Below are 22,287 nucleotides of genomic sequence, written 5' to 3' on the forward strand. Positions count from 1 at the left end.
AGTACCTTTTTATATACCTGTTGGCTATCTGTATGTCTTGAGAAAAAAGTCTGTTCAGATCCTCTACCCAATTTTTTCTTTAATCTCACCCAAGGGCATGCTTATTGATTTTAGAGAAAGGAAAGGTGAGGGCGGAGAGAGAGAAACATCGATGTGAGAGAGAAATATCCATCAGTTGTCTCTCATCCATGCCCCCATTGGGGATCGAACCTGCAGCCTAGCCATGTGCCCTGACCAGGAATCAAACCCGTGACCGTTTGGTTTACAGCATGACAAGTCAGCCAACTGAACCACACCAGCCAGGACTCCTCTGCTTATTTTTTAGTTGGATTGTTTGTTATTTTGCTATAAAGTTGTATGAGCTCTTTATATGTTTTGGATATTAACCTCACATTAGATATATGATTTTCAAATATTTTCTCACATTCAGTAGGTTGTCTTTTAATTTGGTGGTGGTTTTCTTTGTTGTACAGAAGCATTTTATTTATTTATTTATTTATTTATTATTTTTTAAAGATTTTAAAAATTCACTTTTAGAGAGAGGAGAAGGAGAAAGAGAGGGAGAGAAACACCAATATGTGAGAAATACATGGATCGGTTGGTTGTCTCTCAGTCGCCCCCAGCCGGGGACCTGGCTGGCAACCTAGGCATGTGTCCTGACTGGGAACCAAACTGGTGACCTCCCAGTTCGCAAACTGGTGCTTAATCCACTGAGCCACACTAGCCAGGGCTGTTTATTTTTTTAAAGATTTTATTTATTTATTAGAGAGAGGGGAAGGGAGGGAGAGAAACATCAATGTGTGAGAAATATTGATCAGTTGGCTCTCACATGCCCTCAACTGGGGACCTGGCCCGCAACCCAGGCATGTGCCTTGGCTAGGAGTCGAACCAGTGACTGTTTAGCCACACCTGCCAGGGTGTGCAGAAGCATTTTAATTTGATGTGATCCCACTTGTTTATTTTTTGCTTTTGTTGTCAGATTCAAAATATCACCACCAAGACCAATGCCAAGGAGCCTGCTGCCTGTTTTTTCTTCTAGGAGTTTTATGGTTTCCTGTCTTACATTCAAGTCTTTAATCCAGTTAAAGACTTGAGTTAATTTGTGTGTGTGTGTAAGATAGGGATCTAGTTTTGTTTTTTTGCACATGGCTGTCCAGTTATCCCAACACCATTTATTGATGAGCCTATCTTCTTCCCATTATATATTCTTGGCTCCTTTGTCATAAATGATTTGACCACTTATGCATAGATATTTTTCTGGGCTCTCTGTTCTGTTCATTGATATATGTGTTTATGCCAATACCAAATGCTTTTATTACTATAGCTTTGTAATAAAGTTTGAAACCAGGGAGCGTAACACCTCCCACTTTGCTCTTTTCAAGATTGCATTGACAGGCCCTGGCTGAGTAGCTCAGTTTGTTGGAGCGCCGTCCCAATACGCCATGGTTGCAGGTTTGAGCCCAGGTCTGGGCACATACAAGAGGCAACCTGTGGGTGCATGGATGGGTGGAGCAGCAGATTGATATTTCTCTTTTGCGCACACTCTCTCTCTAAGATCAATAAAAAAACAAGATTGCATTGGTTATTTGGGATCTTTTGTGGTGCCATACAAATTGTAGGATTGTTTTTATCTATTTCTGTGAAAAGTGCCATTGTTGAGACTTCTCACTATGAACAGATGTAGATTTTGTCAAATGCTATTTCTGTACCTATTCGGATGATTATATGATTTTTATCTTTTATTTTGTTAATGTGATGAATTGATTCATTTGTGGATGTTAAACCATCCTTGCATGGATGGAATTGATGCCCCCTGGTCATGATTATGACCCTTTTAATATATTGTTGACTTTGGTTGGTTAAACTTTGTTGAGAATTTTTGCATCTATGTTCTTCAGGGATATTTTAATTTTTTCTTGCATTGCCTTTGTTATCAGGGTAATGTTGGCTTTGTTAAAATGAGTTTGGAAATGATCCCTTCTCTTCTGTTATATGGAAGAGTATGAGAAGGACTGGTATGTTTTCTTTTTTAGATTATCATTGAAGTTACCTGGTTCTGTATTTCGTTCTGGTGGAAGCTTTTTGATCATGGATTCAGTCTCCTTATTTGTAATTGTTCTGTTTAGATTCTGACTAATAATTCATCATTGAGATCTGTATGATGTACATTTAATGTCATTATTGATTTGGTTAAGTTTGACCTGTCATCTTGCTGTGTTTTCTATTTGGCCAATCTATTCTCAGTTCCATTTTCCCCTCTTTTTTACCTTCTTTTGTATTAGTTGAGTAAATTATGATTCATTTTTTATCTCCCTTGTTGGCTGATTACTATAGCTTTGTAATAAACTTTGTAAATATATACTTACTTATACATGTTGTAAATCCTGCACTATTTTATTTTGTTCAAATAAGCGATTATCTTTTAAAGATTTTAAGATAAAGGCATATATTTACCTATGTAGTACTATTTCCAGTGCTCTTCATTTCTTTGCAGAGACAGATATTTCCATCCACCTAGTGTCCTTTTATTTATGTCTGAAGGACTTTCTGTAGCATTTTTTCTGTGATAATCTGGTAGTAGATTCCTTATGATTTTATTGATATAAAAAGTATTTTTTCTTCTTTTTTGAAAGATTATGGCTCTGGATGGTGTGGCTCAGTGGATTGAGTGCTGGCCTCCAAACCAAAGAGTCACTGGTTTGATTCCCAGTCAGGGTGCATGCCTGAGTTGTGGGCCAGGTGCCCAGAAGGGGATGGGTGAGAGGCAACCACACATTGATGTTTCTCTCCCTCTCTCCTTCCCTTCCCCTGTATCTAAAAATAAATAAATAAAATCTTTTTAAAAAAAGATTTGCTTTGTTTAGAATTCTAGGTTGATAGCTTTTCCCTTTGTCTTTTAAAAATTTTACTCTGCTATCTTTGTGCTTGCATTGTTTGTAATAGGAAGTCTGCTATCATCTGTATCTTACTCTGCATGTTTACATTATTTTTTTTCTGGCTACTTTTAAGATTTTTTTGTTCACTAGTTTTGAGCAATATATGCTGTGATGCAATTTACAAAATATTCTGTGGCTTGGGGTTCATTGAGCTTATTAGATTTGCGGCTTATAGTTCTCATAAAGTTTGGGAAAATTTTAGCCAATTTTTCTTCACTTAGGTTTTCTAAAGATTTTATTTATTTATTTTGAGAGAGGGGGGAAAAGAGGAAGAAAGAGGGAGAGAAACATCAGCCGGTTGCCTCTCACACGCCCCCAACTGGGGACCTGGCCCACAACCCAGGCATGTGCCCCAACTGGGAATCAAACCAGCGACCCATTGGTTCTCAGGCTGGAACTCAATCCACTGACCCACACAAGCCAGGGATCCACACTTATTTTTCAAATTTCTTTTTGAAATTTATTAGCTTATTAGTAAGTATATATTAGATAAGTATATTAGAAAGTAATATTTGTATATTGGACAGTCTCATAGCAGGAAAAGTACTGGCATTTTAATTTTTTTGGAATCTTTTTTCTCTGTTTATCTTGGATAGTTTCTATTGCTGTGTCTTAAAGTTCACAGCAATAGAAACTACATGCAATGTGTTTATCTAGTTCATTTTTCCTCTCAGACATCATAGCTTTTAATCTAGTTCATTTTGTGTGTGTATATATTATATATGGAAATTATATTGTCTATATGTCTTATATGCCTTAATTTTTTAGCATAAAGAATACAATTAAAATAACATAGTAGTTCTCTGCTCATTCTAACACTTATCAAATCTGGATCAATCAGCTAATTTTTCTCTCATCCTGGGTTGTTTTCTTCTTTGTACATTGAATAATCTTTGGATGTCTGGTATTGTGAATTTTACCTTCTTAGCTACTAGGTATTTTTGTATTCTTATAAAGTCTTGAGCTTTTTTCTGGGATGCTGTTAAATTGCTTGGAAACAGTTTGATCATTTCAGGTCTCGCTTTTACAGTTTCTTGAATGGGTCCATGTAGGGTTAATTATTACCTGCCTGAGTATTAATACCTTTGTATGTATTCTACCCAAATGCCCTGTTAATTATGAGGGGTGCTTTTTATAGCCCACCCAGCTCTTGGGAACAGGTACTGTCTTCGTCTTATGTAAGCATCTGGTGCCGTCTTTCACATAGTTCCTTCTGCTGTTCGAGAAGTTTCCTTGCAGTGTGTTATGATCATACTGGAAGGGGATTCTCTCGAGTTTCCTCAGTTGTCACTCTATGCAGCGGTCTCCTCTTTGATGCTCTGTTCTCTGAACTAACTTACCTTGGTCTTCTTGGACTGTCAGGTCATTTTCCCCACATACACATCCTACTGGCTCTGCCTGGATTCACTTTTCACTTACCATGGCCTGGAAATTCTTCAGTAAGCAGGAGAAGTCAAAGGTCCATCCTTTTTGTTTGCTGTCTGTCAGGAATGACATCACCTATTTTCCGTATGTGCTTGAAACAAACCCCCAAAATCCTGAAACATAAATAACAGTTCCCAAGACACTGGACATCAGATGCTGATAATAATAGGCTCTCATAGGTGAATGAGACTGAAAGTTGGCTTCATTGAAAGCAAGTTGGCTTTCATTTTCAAATTTTTTGTATTGAGAGAAAAAAGTCAATTGATTACTGAGGTATATTTGATGTATCTCCTATCCAAATATATTAGTTTTTCACAAAGAAAATTATATTAAAATATCTTAAATCAGAAAAATAAAAACTCGTTCAGTAAATATAAATGGTAATGTATAAGGACAGAAACAAATATTATGTGTTCATTAAATAGTTTAAAAGTGGTATAGATTAACTTGAGCAGATAGATATGGCTGAAAATGCATGAGTCATTGTCAACTGTAAATTACCTATAAAATAATGTGGTATTTGAATATATTTTTAGGGTTTGATATGCAGAATTATTAAGTAATTTTATAGAGTGACAATAGACTCTCTCATATTCTTTAATTTGTATACACTTTTGAATTTATATTCTTTAATTTGAATCTCATTTGAAAAATTACTTGACCTCGTTGAAATGCTTATCTTTGTTACTTTTGAAGAAGTGATTTACTGAAAGGTTATCTATATAAACAATGTTACTGATTAGTTTGCTTAGCTGTTTCAAACACTGCAAGCCATCTTTTCATCAACATTTCTTTTATTAAGCATTATTGCATCTAAATGGTTTTACATGGCTTAATAGGACTGAATAAAATGTGAAATAGAACAGTTAGTGATAAAGAACTGAATGCCTACTATTTAACAAAAGGAAACATTATCAGATTCCAGAGATGAGCTGTAAGGCATTGAATTTGGTTCCTAGATTTCCTAGCAGCTAAAGTGAAAAGAGAAACATGTTGGGTATCAAGTTTTCTGCGTCTTAGTAAAGAAAGCATGTGTTCTGGTGTTAAAATACTTTTTCTTGATTCTAAATCCAATCACTATTTGTATATATATGTGTTCATATGTTATCTAATTGTCTTTTTTTAGAAGCATCATTGTGATAGAAAGAGACCTCGGAGAAAATAGAAAAATAGGTGATTAGTATGTTTGTTAGGTCTGTTCTTTCTAAAGTGAAATTCTATACAATCTACATGGGCTTTTTCTATTTCTGTAAATGGCATCACCATCTTCTAGCTCATTAATACGTGAAACTTTCATCTTTGACACTGATAGGAAAAGATAAGTGAATGTGAGCGTGTCCCACAGGCACCTCAAACTCCAAGTATCTCAACTTAAATTTATCTTTGCCTACCACATTGCCTTCTTTAGCTTCTTGTTACCGCTCCCTCTACTTTCCATTTCAGTACCATTGAACCAGAAATCACTTTCTGAGTTGCCTGTACCTTTGCTAATAATATTACTGTATACACTACCTTCCCATCTGTCTTACATCTGAAAGCTTCTACTCTTCCTTCCCTATCAGGTAGATATTAGAGCTTCTTCTACACTGTATATATTTACTTCTTGTAATCTGTTTATTTTATTATAATGTAATTATTTACTTGCATTACTACATTTTCATACCTTTCTGAGGCAGAGGTGTATCATTTTATCTTCATATGGCTAGACTCTGCACAGTGCCTGGCATATAATTATACTCAGTAAATATTATGTAGTGCAGGAATTAACATAATAGGTATGAGGAGAGCAAAGTTGCTCTTTCGTGAGCAACTTCCTATCAATTGATAATGGTAGAAAAAAACACTTTAAAGTCAGCATTCTCATCAGAAAGAAACGTTGTGTTGTCTTTAGTACCTGTGCAAAAAAAAAAATTGTTTCAGAATCTGCACTATGTAAAATATAAGAATGAAAAACAAAAACCAGGACATTAACTGAAAAATGTTTACAGCATTATGGCGTAGGTTGTTATAACTTCCCCCACTATTGAAAGCAGCCTTTATGACCCTTATATAACATGTAATTATTAGAAAACTTATGTCTGATGAGCCTAACAACATTTTAGCTTTAAAGCATACATGCTTCACTCTCCATTTAACAGAATACACTTACCTATAGACAGACATAGAGGAGAAGGTGATGTGAAGACATAACAAAACAACAGGTTGGTGGCTCTTAATTTGTCATAGCAACCAGTGGGGACTAATACAGATAGATCTCTTGGTGGTTTGGCCTTTTGCTCCTCCATAAGAATTTGAGAATCATTTAGTTAAATTCAATGATACTATTGTTCGGGTTTTTGGTTTTTTTAATTGGATTGCTTTTAATCTGTAGGTTTACTTTGGAGGAGATTGACATCTGTAGAATACCTACTTTTTCTATCCCAAGGAGTCTTTATTTATTTATTTTGGTTTTCCTTAATGTTTATAAATTAAAATTTTATCTTTTCCTCTAAGAAAGATTTCTCTATCTTTTTAAATAAACAGTAAAATAAAATAGTAAGCACATTTTATTTTATTTTTATTAAAAAATGTTTTTAATCTTCACCCAAGGATTTTTCAAATTGATTTTTGAGAGAGAGGGAGAGGGAGAGAGAGAGAGAGAGAGAGAGAAACATCCATGTGAGAGAGAAATATCAATCAGGTGCCTCCCCGTACACACCCTGACTGGGAAATCAAACCCACATTCTAGGCATGTTTCCTGACTGGGAATTGAACCTGTAACCTTTTGGTGGGACGATGCTCCAACCAACTGAGCCACCTGGCCAGGGCTGCATATCTTTTTTATGGTCAAGAAGAGTTACATTTTAAAAGAAGATTAAATTTAAAAGGGATGACTTTTGCTTCCTACAGAAGGAGCTCAGGTGACTACTTCATTAAATGGTGATTTAGATACAGGTCAAGAAGAAAGAATGGTCATTTGGATAAAAGCATATAAATCACTACTTTATATCTTATAACAGAATAAAATCTAAATAATTTAAGTCATCACTACAATATGGAAGAAAAAAATAAGCATAATTATTAAAAATATTGGAATGGGGAAGGCCAATCCCAGAACTTACACCAAATTTAGAAATTGTCACGGCAATGATTGATAAATTTTCCTATGTAAAATATTTTAAATTTCTAATAGTACAAGTCATCATTAACGGTGTTAAAAGACAAATAGCTGACTAAAACATTTGCAACATATTTACAAGAGTTAATTTTCTTAGTTTGTAGATTGTTAACATTTATTAAATGTTAACATTTGGAATGTTAAATGTTAAAATTTGGAAATGGTTATAAAGTATGATGTCAAGACACGGAGACACTCATACATTGCTGGCGGAATGTAAACTAGAGGGCAATTTGACTGTTAAGTATCAAAATTTAAAATGTACGTATGCATACCCTTTGAAACCACCCTTTCCATTTCTTAGTATTCTGATGTAGTAACTGGATAAGTGTGTAGGATCTGTGCACTGTTGTTTAGAATAGTGAACAATTTGAACCAATTTAAGTACTCATTTTGGGGATTAATTTTGAATTTTAAGTATATTCTTACAGTTGAGTATTATGATTCTTAGAAATTGTTAGTATTCTAATGATTATTAAATAAATAGGTTGATTTCTTTTCACATGAACACAAAAGTACATTTCAGATATATTTTCATTATTTTGACTATCTTCTACCATTTAGTCCCCTTCTGTCCCCATCCCCCCTCTTTGAGAAGTTTTTAAGGAGTGAGCATTCTTATAGAAGCAGCTGCCGAATGTTGTTAATAACAGCTAATATTTTTGACCACTTTTATGTGGCTGGCTCTGGAACAAGCATTTTATATGTGTTACCTGACTTAATCCTTGCAATAGCCCAGTGTGGTAGATAGTAATTAATCCCCAAGGAAACTTGAGTATTAAATAGCTAGTAAGTAGGAAGATACAGTGGAGGAAGTCAGAGTATCTGGGTTCTGATCTCAGCTACATTATTTATTTAACACTTTTATAGATAATTTACCTGTCTATAAAATTAAAGTAATAGTACCTCATATTGTTGGAAGATTATATGAAAAAAAATGCATTTGAAACAATTTATGGAAGAATTTAAAACATTATTTGAATTTTAATTGGAACCTTAAAGGTGATAAAATTGAACCAGAACTATTATGACCTGTTGAAAGTCAAGAATAAAGTGAGCACAAACCACTGACTGATTTTCATGGTGGTCTAGATTCTGTACTTTATTCTCAGTCTTTTTTCTTTTTTAAGATTGTATTTATTTATTTATTTATTTTCAGAGAGAGGGGAAGGGAGAGAGAAAGAGAGGGAGAGGAATATCAGTGTGTGGTTGGCTCTCATGCACCCCCCGACCAGGGACCTGGCAAGCAACCCAGGCATGTGTCCTGACTGGGAATCAAACTGGTGACCCTTTGGTTTGCAGGCCGGCACTCAGTCCACTGAGCCACACCAGCCAGGGCTATTCTCAGTCTTTTAACTATTTAAAAATAAGGGTAGCCTTGATCACTGTGACTCGGCTGGGTATCATCCTGCAAAAGCAAAGGTTGCCAGTTCCATTCCCCATCAGGGCACATGCCTGGGTTGCAGGTCCCCAGACGAGGCACTTTGGAGAGGCAACTGATGGGTGTTTCTCTCCATTACAAGCCCCCTTGGAGGCCATGCCCGAATGGGTCCTTAAGAAGGGGTCATGGTATAGTCTTTCCTATAAGTCAGCTGGGCGACGCAAGCTGCCTATGGAGCAACCTGGCACCAAGGAATATGGAATATGCAAGAGTCACACAAGGTAACCTTGTTTCTACCCTGCAGCAGCACAGAGCTCCTTGCCCCTAGTTAAGGAGTAGATACATTTATACAGTCCTAAAATTACATTCAGCCCTTTGAAGGCAACCACAAGGCTGATGTGGCCTCCCGTGAAAATGACCAGTTTGACACCCTTGATCTAGGAGGAATATAACACATAGCAATCAATGAGGGTAATGAACCAGAGTCCCAGTGTCTCAGCCAGTGGGTCCAGGTGACAGCAAGGTGGGCAAGGGAGCTGTCAGTGTTTTGCAACGCAAAGTCTTGTGGAGTTGGGTCTGCAGGAGGGCCAACAAAGTCCTCCGTCTAGCAGGGCAGAGTCTCCAGCAGCAGTGCAGTTAGGAGATCAGCATGGAGTGGAGCAGCATCTTGGTGTGTGGAGCTTAGCTGTATTGGCAGTGGTCTGAGGTCCCCTCTTCTTATGTCCTTGAGGGCGGTGTGCCTTCCCCCTTCCGAGACCCTTGGTAAGTCATTAAGGAATTCCTGGTGGGCTCATTCTGGGTTACTCCCCCTCTACAGACATGTCTCTTTGGGTCACGTGTGCAAATATCTTGAACATTCCCCTCTGCCAGGCATGACTTCAGTAGTTTCCTTCTTGAACCAGACTCGATTGCACATACTCTAAGCATGGTTGACCTGGCCACCATATTGTTTGACTGGACTGATGTCATTTTATACAGTCCTGCTCTCCACACATTCACACAGTGATGATTCCCCCTCTTTTTCTCTCTCCCTTCCCCCTCTCAAAAAATAAATAAATAAAATCTTTTAAAAAATAAGGGTAAATTAGAGAAAAAATTATCTAAAAGTTACATTTTGGGAAAACGAAGAATTGAATGAATAAAAGGAAATAAAATTCATTGTTGGCATTTTATTTCTAGTAAACACAAGGAAGTCCTTAAATCGTGTCACTTAGCAACATTACTCTTTCCCTCCCCACCTAAAACTAAATTAAAATAGCTGGTGAAAAGAGTTCCTGGACCCAGTTTATATGCGTTCATATATGTGCACACGCTTCCCTACACCTACAAGCAGTTTTCGGGCACCAGCAGGGTGTCTGAAATTTCAGTTCAATTTTGACACTACCAACCCAGAGATAGAAAAAGATTCCACAGGTGAAGAGGTCAGTTCTACAACAGTGCTGTCCACTTCAAATGCCCATTGCAAGCCCAGGTTGTTAACTTACGCTTCTGACTGACCTGCTACAAACTAGAGGTTCCAACAACCCTCTCCTTGGGTTTTACTAATTTCTCAGAATGGCTGACAGAATGCAGGAAAACCTGTTTACTCACTAGATTGACAGTTTATTACAAAGGATATTAAAGGATACAAATCAACAGTGAATGAAGGAGCTTCTGTTGTGGATCTTGGGGCCTGCCCAGCATGGTGGCATGCAGAAGTGTTCAGGTACCCCAATGTGGAACCTGAAAAAAAGAGGGCAGAGGAGCTGATCTTTTGGTTATAATAGAGGCTTCATCAGTCATGATTGACTAAATCATTGGTCATTGTTGATTAAACTCAGTCACCAGCCTTTTCCCTACCCCAGAGTTTGGGGTTAGAACTGAAAGTTCCAAACCTCTAATCATGTGGTTGACTGCATTGGCAACCAGCCCCCAATCTTAGGTGCTTTCCAAAATCCACCTTATTAACATAACAAAAGATCTTTGTCACTCTCAGCACTTAGGAAATTTCAACAGTTTTAGGAGCTCTGTGCCAGAAATGGGAACAAAGACCAAATATATTTATAGATCTTATTGACCAACCATAAGTAAATTAGGAGTTGTCACTAGAATTAATTGACAACGTTTTTATTCAAAGGTCAAGAGTCTTTTTTCTAAATTATATTTTATTGATTATGCTATTACACTTGTCCAGTTTTCCGCCTTTACACCCTTCCACCCAGCACCCCCTACTCCCTCAGGCAATCCCCCACCAGGGTTCATGTCCATGGGTCATGCATATAAGGTCTTTGGCTGCTCCACTTCCCATACTGTACTTTACATCCCCATGGCTATTCTGTAACTATTTGTATTTCTTAATTCCCTAACCTCTTCACCCATTCCCCCACATCCCCCTCCCATTTGGCAACCATCAAAACGCTGTCTGTATCCATGATTCTGTCCCTGTTCTTCTTGTTTGCTTAGTTCTTTAAATTCAGTTGTTGATAGATATGTATTTCTTTTGCCATTTTGTTGATAGTTTTGACCTTTTTCTTTTTCTTCAATAAGTCCCTTTTAACATTTATATAATAATGGTTTGGTGATGATGGACTCCTTTAGTTTTTTCTTATTTGGGAAGCTGTTTTTTTTTTAAAGATTTTATTTTACTTACATTTAGGGAGGGAGAAAGAGAGGGAAAGAAGCTTCAATGTGTGGTTGCTTCCCACACGCCCCCTACTGGGGACCTGACTGGCAACCCAGGCATGTGCCCTGACTGGGAATCCAACAGGTAGCCCGTTGGTTCACAGGCTGGCACTCAATCCACTGAGCCACACCAGCCAGGGCTTGGAAGCTCCTTATCTGCCCTTCAAATTCTAAATGATATCTTTACTGGGTAGAGCAATCTTGGCTCTAGGTCCCTGCTTTTCATGACGTTGAATATTTCTCGCCAATCCCTTTTAGCCTGCAAAGTTTGACAGTCTTGTGGGAACTCCCTTGTAGGCAACTAACTTCTTTCCTCTTGCTGCTTTTAAGATTCTTTATCTTTAACCTTTGACATTTTAATTAGAATATGTCTTGGAGTGGTCCTCTTTGTGTCCATCTTGTTTGGGACTCTGCTTCCTAGACCTGTCTATTTCCTTCACCAAATTAGGGAAGGGGTTTTTTTCATTATTTTTTCAAGTAGATTTCCAATTTCTTGCGCTTTCTCTTCTCTTTCTGGTGAATGTTGGACCTCTTGAAGTTGTCCCAAAAGCTGCTTACACTGTCCTCATTTTTTTGGATTCTTTTTTTCTTCTCGTTATTCTGCTTGGTTGTTTTTTGCTTCCTTATGTCCCAGATCATTGATTTGATTCTTGTCTTCATCCCCTGTTGTTTCTCTGAAAATTGTTCTTTATTTCAATTAGTGAAAACTTCCTTTCTGACTGGATCTCCTTTATGATGCTGAGGTCCTCACTCAGTTCCTTGAGCATCTGTGTAGGCAGTGTTTTGAACTCTGCATCTGATAGTTCTACTCAGCTCTATTCCATTTAGCTCTTTTTCTGGAGTGTTGATCTGTTCTTTCATTTGAGCCGTGTTTCTTTGTCTCCTCATTTTGGCAGCCTCCCTGTGTTTGTTTCTGTGTATTCTGTGTCGACTCTGTGTCTTCGTAGTGTGGCCTAATGTAGTAGGTGTCCTGTAGGGTCCAGTGGCATAGCTGCCTCTCTCTCTCACGCTGGGTATTTGAGGTGTGCCCTTTATGTGGCCTCAGGACACCTTCCTCTTGTAGTTGAGCCTTGGTTGCTGTTGGCAGATCAATGGAAGGGATTTACCCAGGCCAGTCAGCTGCAAGGATTGGCTTTGACCACTAACCACCAATCTACACCCTTCATGGAGCATTAACTGTGCAGGAGCAGGGTGGCGGTGCTCTGACATGGTCTGTAGCTGTCCACTGGGTGCTCTGGCCCTGGAATTTCCAGGGGGGTGCAGGTCAAGGTCAGCCCCCACCTGTGTTTTGCCTGGGGACACCCTGCCTGACTGTATAAAGGAGTCTGAGAAGGCTGCTACTTGTGCTGGGCTTGGAGATTCCCAGGCAAAGCCAAGCTGAGAATCTAAGGTGGCTGCTGCTGGTGCCAGGCCTGAGGCTCACTGAAGCCAGCTTTGCTTGTATCATGGGAGTTAGGAAGTTGTGCAGCATGAGCCAAGACCAGCCATTCATGTGGAAAAGCAGCTTGGGTGGGTCCATAAGTTGGCTGGGGCAGAGTCCCTGGTGATCTCCAAGATGGGTCAAACAGTGTTAGCCAGGTAGATAGAGTCTCAGATATGGCACCAGCCTGCCAGCTCTGTGGAGGGAGGTTTTAGAAAAGGGACAATGGCCTCTGCTTACCCTGATGCTAGACACTTCAATTCTTCTCTATATGCCACTGGTGCCTTTCAAACTGCTACCCTGGTGGTGGAGCTCAGAGGGAGTGAGTCTGAGTAGGTGAATCTGTGTGTGGGCTCTTTAAGAGGAACTGCTTGGGCTGCGGCAGTTTCTTCCACGGACTCAACCCCCGCCGGTTTTTGCAGCCAGATGTGGGAACTTATCTTCCTGGCACTGGAACCCTGGGCTAGGGGCCCTGGTGTGGGGATGGGAATTCTCAGTCCTAAGATATCACTCCTGGATTTTGTAAAAAACTTTTATATGTTTATTTTTAGAGAGATGGAGGGTAAGGAGAAAAGAAAGGGAGAGAAAAATCGATGAGCGAGAGATACATCAACCAATTGCCTCTTACATGTCCCCAGCCAGGGACCTGGTCCTCAACCCAGGCACGTGCCCTGACTGGGAGTCGAACTGGCAACCTTCTGGTTTACAGGCCAGCACTCAGTCCACTGCGGCACACCAGGCAGGGCTCCCTCCCAAATTTTTATCCACCACATGTGGGTGATGAATCAGACTGTTCCACATCTGTGCCCCTCCTGCCAGTCTGGATGGATGTGGTGTCTTTAATTCCGTGGTTGTCAGACTCCCATTCAGCTCGATCTCTGACGGCTCAGAGTGGTGGTGGTTCTGTATTTTAGTTGTAGTTTTGCTGTGGTTGTGCGAAGAGGCAAGGCATGTCTATTCCAGGGCCTTAACATTTGCAAATCATTAAACACTACCCAGGTGTTTTAAAGGAATGAGAAAAGTTGAGAATTCTAATAATAAAAAGTATTGTCAATGTAAGAAACGTCCAGATCTAAAATAATTTTTATGAGTTTATATGAGCCAAACCGACAATAATTGCCAGGAAGCAAATTCTCAATGGATCGAGAAAATGCTCCAAAGGGCAGTTGTGCATCTTATATAATACAGTGTTTCATGAGAGGAGTCCTGGCCCTGAGCAGGTCTGCCTAGGAATGACTGGTAATGTGTGGGTAATTGACTTAGTGTAGAAGAGATTTCATAACACTAGTCCCTGTGATTTTTAGAGGACTTTTATTAAAGCTGGGGAAAGTGAAACAAGGAAAGGCCTAGGATAGAAGAAGCCACAGCAGAGGGACTAGGTGGGGAAATTACCCTAGGGTAGGCTGCTTTGGCTCACCAAGAAGTCAGAGAAAAGGGGACCTTGGGAACAGATTGAAGGGGTTAGGCTGGGACACATTTCCACTGCCCATTGCTCCCTGGATGAAAGCCTCCTGGATCCCTGAAGAGTTTTAGGTGATGCATGCCTGTAGGGCACAGGTAGCAAACACAAGGCCCCCAGGCCAAATCCGGCCCTCCACCTTGTTTTATCAGGCCTGGCACCTTATTTCTAGCCCCAACGACCGCTAGTTTAACTGTTAAGGAGTAGTTACATTTATACAGTCCTAAAATTGCATTCAGCCCTTTGAAGGCAACCGTGAGGCCAATGTGGCCGCTGGTGAAAGTGAATTTGACACCCCTGCTGTAGGGGAAGGAGAGGGAGAGGGGAAAGGTTCTGGCATACTCCCCAGAGGGAGAAAGCATGCTGGGACCTTCCTTTTGAGGGTTTTTAAAGGCTGGGGCCTTGGGGGAAGTCTTGGGGAGAATCTCACTAGAATATTCATCAGCTTTATGCTGACATCCCAAAATGAGATTTAATCCCTTAACTTTATCTGTCCTTGAGTGTGGTTGGCAAATGGCACTAATTGGAAGCTATTTACCTTCTGGTTGGGGAGTCGTGTAAACCATTTCCTCTTAAGTGTCCTTGGTTACAGAAGATAGGATTTTGCAATTTACTAGATGGATGTAAACTGCTTGTTTAACTGTTTGTCTCAGTTTCCCTATTCCACCTGTCCTGGCTTGTCTCAGAAGGAGAAGACAGGAGGGGGTTACATGAAATCCATTGGTGATAGATCAGGGAGGCAGGAGAAAGCAAAGTGGGGAAATCTCTGGGATCAGATAAAAAGTAAAACAAATAGGCACATTTCTGTTACACAGATGAATAAAAAGGAGTTAACAATTAACAATGCACAGTAACAATAGAACTGAAGGGTTCTGTGGTCTCCTGCTGTGGTGGGAGATTGTGTGCCTTGAGAGCTCTGTAAAAGGAAGTTACCCTGACATTTCAAAGGTACGTTAATACAGATGCAAAAAGACAGTAGACAAGCTCAGTTAAAGATTGATCTTCATGAAGGAAGAAACTGGCCTAGGACAGGACTACCCGCCATGATTCACATTTAGTTAGGAAGTTTTAATTTCAGACCATACTCTGTGGTAACTTTCGGTCTCTAAGTTTGTAAGGTTCACCTTGCAGTCCTGCCCTGAGCTTGTCGGGTTTAGTATGTGACCCTTTTCTCGTCCACAGTAAATTCTTGAGAAGAATCAGTCCTGCATTCTTAGCCTCTGAATTGGTTCGAGATTATAATGTTCCAGATGTCCAGTGTCTGGATAATTGATGTCAGATGGTCTAGACAGGTGAACATTCTTTCCTAAGTTCTTTACTCGAACATTCTTTTCTAAATTCTTCTGAGGGCTCTCTATAGGATTTGTGTATGTGTGTGTGTGTGTGTACATAGTTAAAGTAAAATAAAATCTATTACTCATGTTTCAACTCTGATCCAAGAAATTTTGTTAGCTTGGCCACGGTGAGTATTTTGTGTCTTCACTCTTTCCTCAGTCGGTCTCACAGCTAGTAAGTTGTAAGTTTGTGTTACCCAAAATTTGTTGCCATTGTCTAAATTCTTTTAAATCAACAGCTTCAAAGTTCCCAGTCAGTTTCCCTTTTCCATTTATTATCCTTAAAGCCTTCTAGAGGCAAGTTGGTTATTACAATACTGTAAGCCACTTCTTATAAACATGCCATTTCATGTAAAATGTCTTTAAGAAAAATAATTATCCATTTGTGCTTCCATTTCTTTCTGTAAAAATCTGAAAATGGTGGATCTGGGCAATTATTTTAATAACTACATAGAGTACTTTGCTAGGTTTTGGGCAACTGCAAAGGAGTAAAGGAGTTGATGGAATAATACAAGAATCATGTTAAATATAAAACATGTTATTAGTATAAAACAGGCAGGGATTGGATTGAATCGATGATTTTGGAGAAAGTTTTATGGGGCAATAACTTTTGAGCTGTACCTTGAAAGATGATGGGCATTTGAATAGAAGTAAGAGAAGAGCAGTTTGGGTGAATGTTGCGGAAAGCCCTCAAAAGTCTAAGTTCTGGGTAGATTTTGAAGAACTGACATGTAGCCTTATTCAAATTCATAATAACTTTAGTAGGGGAAACTTATATACACGGCCGTGCAGCTGCTTGCTTCCTGGGGTGGCCAGGTAGAAAAATCCACCCCCTCCCAGGACTAGGTCTTTTTTTTTTTTTTTTTTAATAGAGGGTTAATAACCAGTGCATTTCTAAGTTAACAGATAACAGCCGGCAGTTATCCACATTCTACACATTCATCAACCTCCTTCCTGGGGGGCATGACATTTATCTTTGTGCAGCATTTTGGCTTTCTGGGTAGTCAGTCAAGCCTGAGGCTACAGAGAGTTAAACAGTCACAGAAGGTTAAACAGAGTCCAGCATTTCCCAGATGCCTTTACTGCTGGAGCCATATTGCATCTCTGACCTCTCCTACAGTGAAGGCAACGGCGAGAGCATAGATATGAATGCAGCAAACTGGAAGGCAGTGGTCTAACAAGCTTACCCTAGAAATGATGATTTAATGGCAAGGTGAATAGAAAGGAATGAGAGGGAGACACTGTGGGGAGATGATTTATGAAGTTTGGTAACCAGGTTTCAGTGAGGATTTAGGAAGTAGAGATTATGCGACTCATACTACTTTTTGATATCCTGGTTTTATTGATGAACTCATAGTACGAACAGACTTCTCACTGCTGGCACTCATTAATATTAAGGCTACTCAGCCTGTACACTGTAGCTCTGCATCATTCATTTCCAGTCAGTGCTGCTGCTATTCAGAGTGTAGTCTGAAGGCTGGTACTGGTTTATCAGCTGTTTACTACACGTCTGCAACAGTTGAATGCAGAAAGTGAAAGTGTTGAGGAGCTCATGCCAATTTGATGATGCTGTGACATCCAAGCTTTGATTAGTAGACTTGTTTTATTCAATAGGGTGCCATCCAAGGGTGTCCAACCTGTGGCCCAGATGGCTATGAATGTAGCCCAACACAAAATCGTAAATTTACTTAAAACATTATGAGATTTTTTTGTGATTATGTGTTGCAGTGTATTTAATGTGTGGCTCAAGACCACTCTTCTTCCAGTGTGGCCCAGAGACACCAAAGGGTTGGACACCCCTGGTAGACCATTCTCGGTTCTCTTCACTTTCTTTTCTAGTAATTAATTTATTGCAAAGCATTAGTCCATAATGAATTGGAATTAAAAACAAAAAACTAGCCCTTCTATGATAGTTTGAGAAGCATGGTCTCTGCAGTGTGTCCAGAATTGAATACATTCTATCTTATTCTGCTTTTATCCTCTGTTGTCTTAAAGTATATATTCCCCCCAGTGTAATAGAATTTACTCTCTCAAACTCTTCAAATATGCATATGTTTAATTATTTTCACTGTCCAGAAAAATGCCTTTGAGTGTATGGAAATGAAATGAGACTTTTTTTTTATTTTGGAGGTGTAGAATTAGATCCAGAATATCAGTAGTGCTGTATTTTGATTACTCTCCTATTGTCTGACTACTCAATTAAAAAAATAGAAGGCAATGTTTTATATAATAATGTACTAAGAGCTAGCTAATCTTGAGTCTATGAAAGTGAGGGTAATGCATTTGGTTGCAGTAAACTTCAGTAATTGGGGATACAACAGTTTGCAATTTCTAGACTTAGAAAAAAAATTATTTTTTTCATCTGATTTCCATTAACTTTTTTTTTTCAGATTCTTTTCAGACTAGCTCTCAGATTCAGTTAAGAGTCTGGCAGACCTCATAAATTGGGATGTCATGAGTTGAATATTAGACCACCTAAAAGGATAGATCAGCAAAATAAGAAAAAAAACAGAAACCTGCCCTCATTAGCAGTCACTCCGCATTTCCCCATACTCCTTGCCCCTGGCAACTATTAATATACTTTTCATCTCTATTGATTTGACTGTTCTGCAAGTTTCATTGTAAATTAAATCATAAAATATGTGGTCTTTTGTTTCTGACTGTTTTTACTTAATATTAGTTTTACTTAATACAATGTTTTCAAAGTTCATCCACATTTTAACATACGGCAGTACTTCATTACTCTTTATGGCTGAATAATAGTTGTATAGATAATATCACATTTTGTTTATCCATTCATAAATTGATGGACATTTGGATTATTTCCACTTATTGACTATTATAGCTAATAATGTTATAAGTATTTGTGTGGCCAAATTTTCAATTCTTCAATATATGTTCTAGGAGGTGAATTGCTGGGTCATATGATAATTCTATGTTTAACTTTTGGAGCACTGCCAAACTGTTTATAAAGCAGCTACATCAATTATATTCCACCAGCAATGTATGAAGATGGACATTTCCCCGCATGCTTGCCAACAGTTGTTATTTTGCATATTTCTGAGCACAGCTGTTGCTAGTGAAGTGGGGTTCTTGAAATGTAACAAGGAAAGCATTCCAGGAGACCCATGTATGGGAGATTGTGGCATGGTAAGATTTATTTGTGGTGCCAGGTGCAGAATCAAAGGAGTGCCCCTGGGTTCCCAAAGTCTCATGTCCTTCCATTTAATCGTGGATGAAGTCCAGTCTTCTCTTCATCAAGCCAAAAACAGGCCAGGGTCCAAAAGTTCTGTGCCATCAGCAGTCTCAGTCCCCACCTAGGTAGCTTAGGACTGTCCCTGGCTATGCTGGGAGCCTACAGTTGGAGTTCATGTGGCTATCGGCTGTGGAGCTGCTAGGGCCAGATGGTTGCTATTTCCTAGGTCTGTGGGGTTATGTGTCCCATATCCAATCCAGTCTTTTCCCTAGGCTGGGCTGATAGGCCTGTATGGTTGCCATCTTCACTCCTATTGCCTATGTGCTTACCTTCCCTTGTAGTCTGGGCTAGTGGACCAGGGAGATTGAAAAGTCAGTTTTTCCTCTTTGCACAGGTAGGGAGGGGTGTTAATTCCCTTGGCCTGGGAATATGTGACCCCCCTGGGGTTTGTGAAGCTGTAGCTTCTTGATTGAGCAGGTTTATGCTCCCTAATTGATTATGCATAATGTCTGATTTCCTTTGCTACCTTTATTAATATTTAGCTACCTATGCCAACAGCCATTGTAGTGGGTAGGAAATCATATCTCATTGTGGCTTTGATTTGCACTTCTATTATGGCTAATGATGATGAGCATCTTTTCATGTGCTTATTAGTCATTTGTATATCTTTTGGGGGGGGAGACTTGTCTATTCAAATCCCTTGCCTTTTTTTTTTTTAAGATTTTATTTATTTTGTTTTAGAGAAAGAGGAAGGGAGGGAGAAAGAGAGGGAGAGAAACATCAGTGTGCAAGAGGTATATCAGTTGGGTGCTTCTTGCATGCCCCCAAGTGTGGACCCAGGCCACAGCCCACTTTGCCTATTTTTAATTGGGTTATATTTCTTTTTATAGTTGAGTTCTAAGAGTTCTCAGAGTTCTTTCTAGATTCTGAATACTAGTGCCTTGTCAGGCATATAGTTTTCAAATATTTTTTTCATTCTGTAGATTTTTTTAAAAGATTTTATTTATTTATTTTTAGAGAGAGGAGAAGGGAGGGAGAAACAGAGGGAGAGAAACATCAATGTGTGGTTGCTTCTCAAGTGCCCCCTACCAGAGACCTGGTAGGTAACCCAGAGACCCACCCACAACCCAGGCATGTGCCCTGACTGGGAATCGAACTGGCGACCCTTTGGTTCGCAGGCCAGCACTCAATCCACTGAGCCACACCAGCCAGGGCATGTAGGTTTTTTCTTTAGTGTCATTTGAAGCAAAAACATTTTGAGTTTTGATGAAGTCCAGTTTATTTGTTGTTGTTGTTGTTGCTTTTGTTTTTGGTGTCATATCTAAGCAATAATTGAAGGTCTTTTCAAGTGATATGTCCTCAGGCATTTCTTCTTTCTCCACGTTCATACTTTATTGAGCTTTGAAAATAATTTTGTGTTTCTAAATTGCCATTATACTTTGTCACTTCATTTTTAGAACCTAACACTGTCTATTCTGTGTACAATTATATAGGTGTGGGAAAAGTTGGTTTACAGTTCAAATACAAATACAATAATTAATAAATAATAATACAAGAATAAACTGTTCCATATATAACTGGAAACCTACTTTTGCCCAGCCCTGTATGTTTAGTTTTGTGTGCCCTGGATTATACTGACAGTTCTTTTAGAGCGGTATCATCTATATTTAAGCTTTGTGCTACTTAAAGTACTTATTTAAAAAGCCTGTTGTTAGGTACCTATTTACTGAATACATGTATTTTAGACGTGATATGTTATTACTCAATGGAAATACTGATTTTAAACTGTCTTAGGGAGAAATTAGAGGCATATCTGTGAATTGAAAATAGAACTTGACTTCTTTTTTTGGTTAGGTTAATGATTTTGAATGTCTCTCTGCGACTTTTTTCTTTTTAGGAAACAAAGGTTATGATGAGTTGATCAGTTTTCAAAATTAAAGCTAAACTCTTTAAAAACTAAAGCTGTGAGAACAAGGATATAGTTAAATAAATACATGCCTCAAATATTTCAATAGCATAGAATTTTAGGAGCAGTTCTTTGACTTTTTTGAAGGAAACTTGTCACTATCATATTTGCTTAACATAACTTAACATATGTGTAAATAGTAATCACTCTTTTCATTTATTTTTCAGAGAATGCAGAGTCTATCGATCTTAAACAATTTTTTGACCAACATTTTTCACATATATATTATGTGTTTTTTGAGAATTTTGTGACTATTGAAGCTAGTCTTAAACAGAAAGGTAAGATGTTAAAAATCAATTCTGATTTATGTTGATGTTTCAAATAATTATCATATATGTTCATTTAAAAACAGACACTTGGACATTGGAATTTTAGTATTGCTTCCTTTTTTAGTCAGGTAGCTTTTTAAAAATTTAACCTTTTTTGTATTTTTTTTCCATTACCATTTAGTCCCCTCATACTCCCTGCCCCGCAGCCACCCCCACACTGTTGTCCATGTCCAGGAGTCCTTTTTCAGTCAGGTAGCTTTTGATACCCCTCTCACAACTACGGGTTAGTAGTACTAGTCTTACTACTTTGAGTAAGCTTAGGAGATTTGCCTCGTTCCTGGTCGGTTTACTTGTTTCCTCTCCTTTGCTCTCCCCTAGGAGCATGTGTCAGGTTTCAGCAGTCTCTTTCAGAGTTCATTTAAAAGTTTTCTACAATATGTTATGATTTCTTTTTGGACATAAATATGTATAATCTAAATTAATTATTGAAAAAGAGTAGAGAGAGATACGCTGATACTGTGTTCACATTGAACAGAATACTTTAAATGTTTTAGTAAAAATCACTGAGAAAAAACTTTAGTGGCAGAAGTATTTTAGGCTATTTAAGTGGTTGTTAACAATGAGGATAAAGACGTTATGTTTAAAATATTTTTCTGTAAAAATGTTTTAGGTCACAAGTCTCAAAGGGAGGAATTGGATGCTATACTTTTTATTTTTGAGGTAAGTGCCTGCTAGCCTAACTTTATTTTTTCCAAAAATAGTTCTTGGAACATACAAAAGAATATATTGAATTATAAAGTATATAAAACAACACTGTGAATCTGCTGTGCTTTTCAAAAACAAAATCACTGAATCATGTTGGTTTTTTTTCTTTTTAACCTGAAAATATACCTGACTTAATTCTCAAAAAATAATTATTTTTTGAGGTACACATACTATTTTCACCTATAGACACAATTAGGTTTTTATGCATTTGACACCAGAAAATTGGTACTATATTTAATATGTTTACAAACAATTAAAATTTTAATTTGAGGGAGGTTTATGCAAATGGAGAACTTTTATTTTTTAATTCTAAAATAC

At 38.4% G+C, this 22,287-nt stretch overlaps 1 protein-coding gene across 7 annotated transcripts in view; it reads left to right on the plus strand.

The window, feature by feature from the left end:
- The window catches only part of RALGAPA1 (Ral GTPase activating protein catalytic subunit alpha 1), a 256,935-nt gene that overhangs the window by 17,370 nt on the left and 217,278 nt on the right, over positions 1-22,287 (plus strand). For all 7 annotated transcript variants that reach the window (XM_024551309.4, XM_071221931.1, XM_024551306.2 and 4 more), the window contains exons 2-3: positions 21,103-21,213; positions 21,875-21,924. In XM_024551309.4, coding sequence (XP_024407077.2) covers positions 21,103-21,213; positions 21,875-21,924 — 161 coding nt within the window. The remainder of the gene's footprint in view (positions 1-21,102; positions 21,214-21,874; positions 21,925-22,287) is intronic.

This window comes from Desmodus rotundus, chromosome 7 (genome assembly GCF_022682495.2).
Source record: "Desmodus rotundus isolate HL8 chromosome 7, HLdesRot8A.1, whole genome shotgun sequence".
In the NCBI taxonomy this organism is placed as follows: Eukaryota; Metazoa; Chordata; class Mammalia; order Chiroptera; family Phyllostomidae; genus Desmodus; species Desmodus rotundus.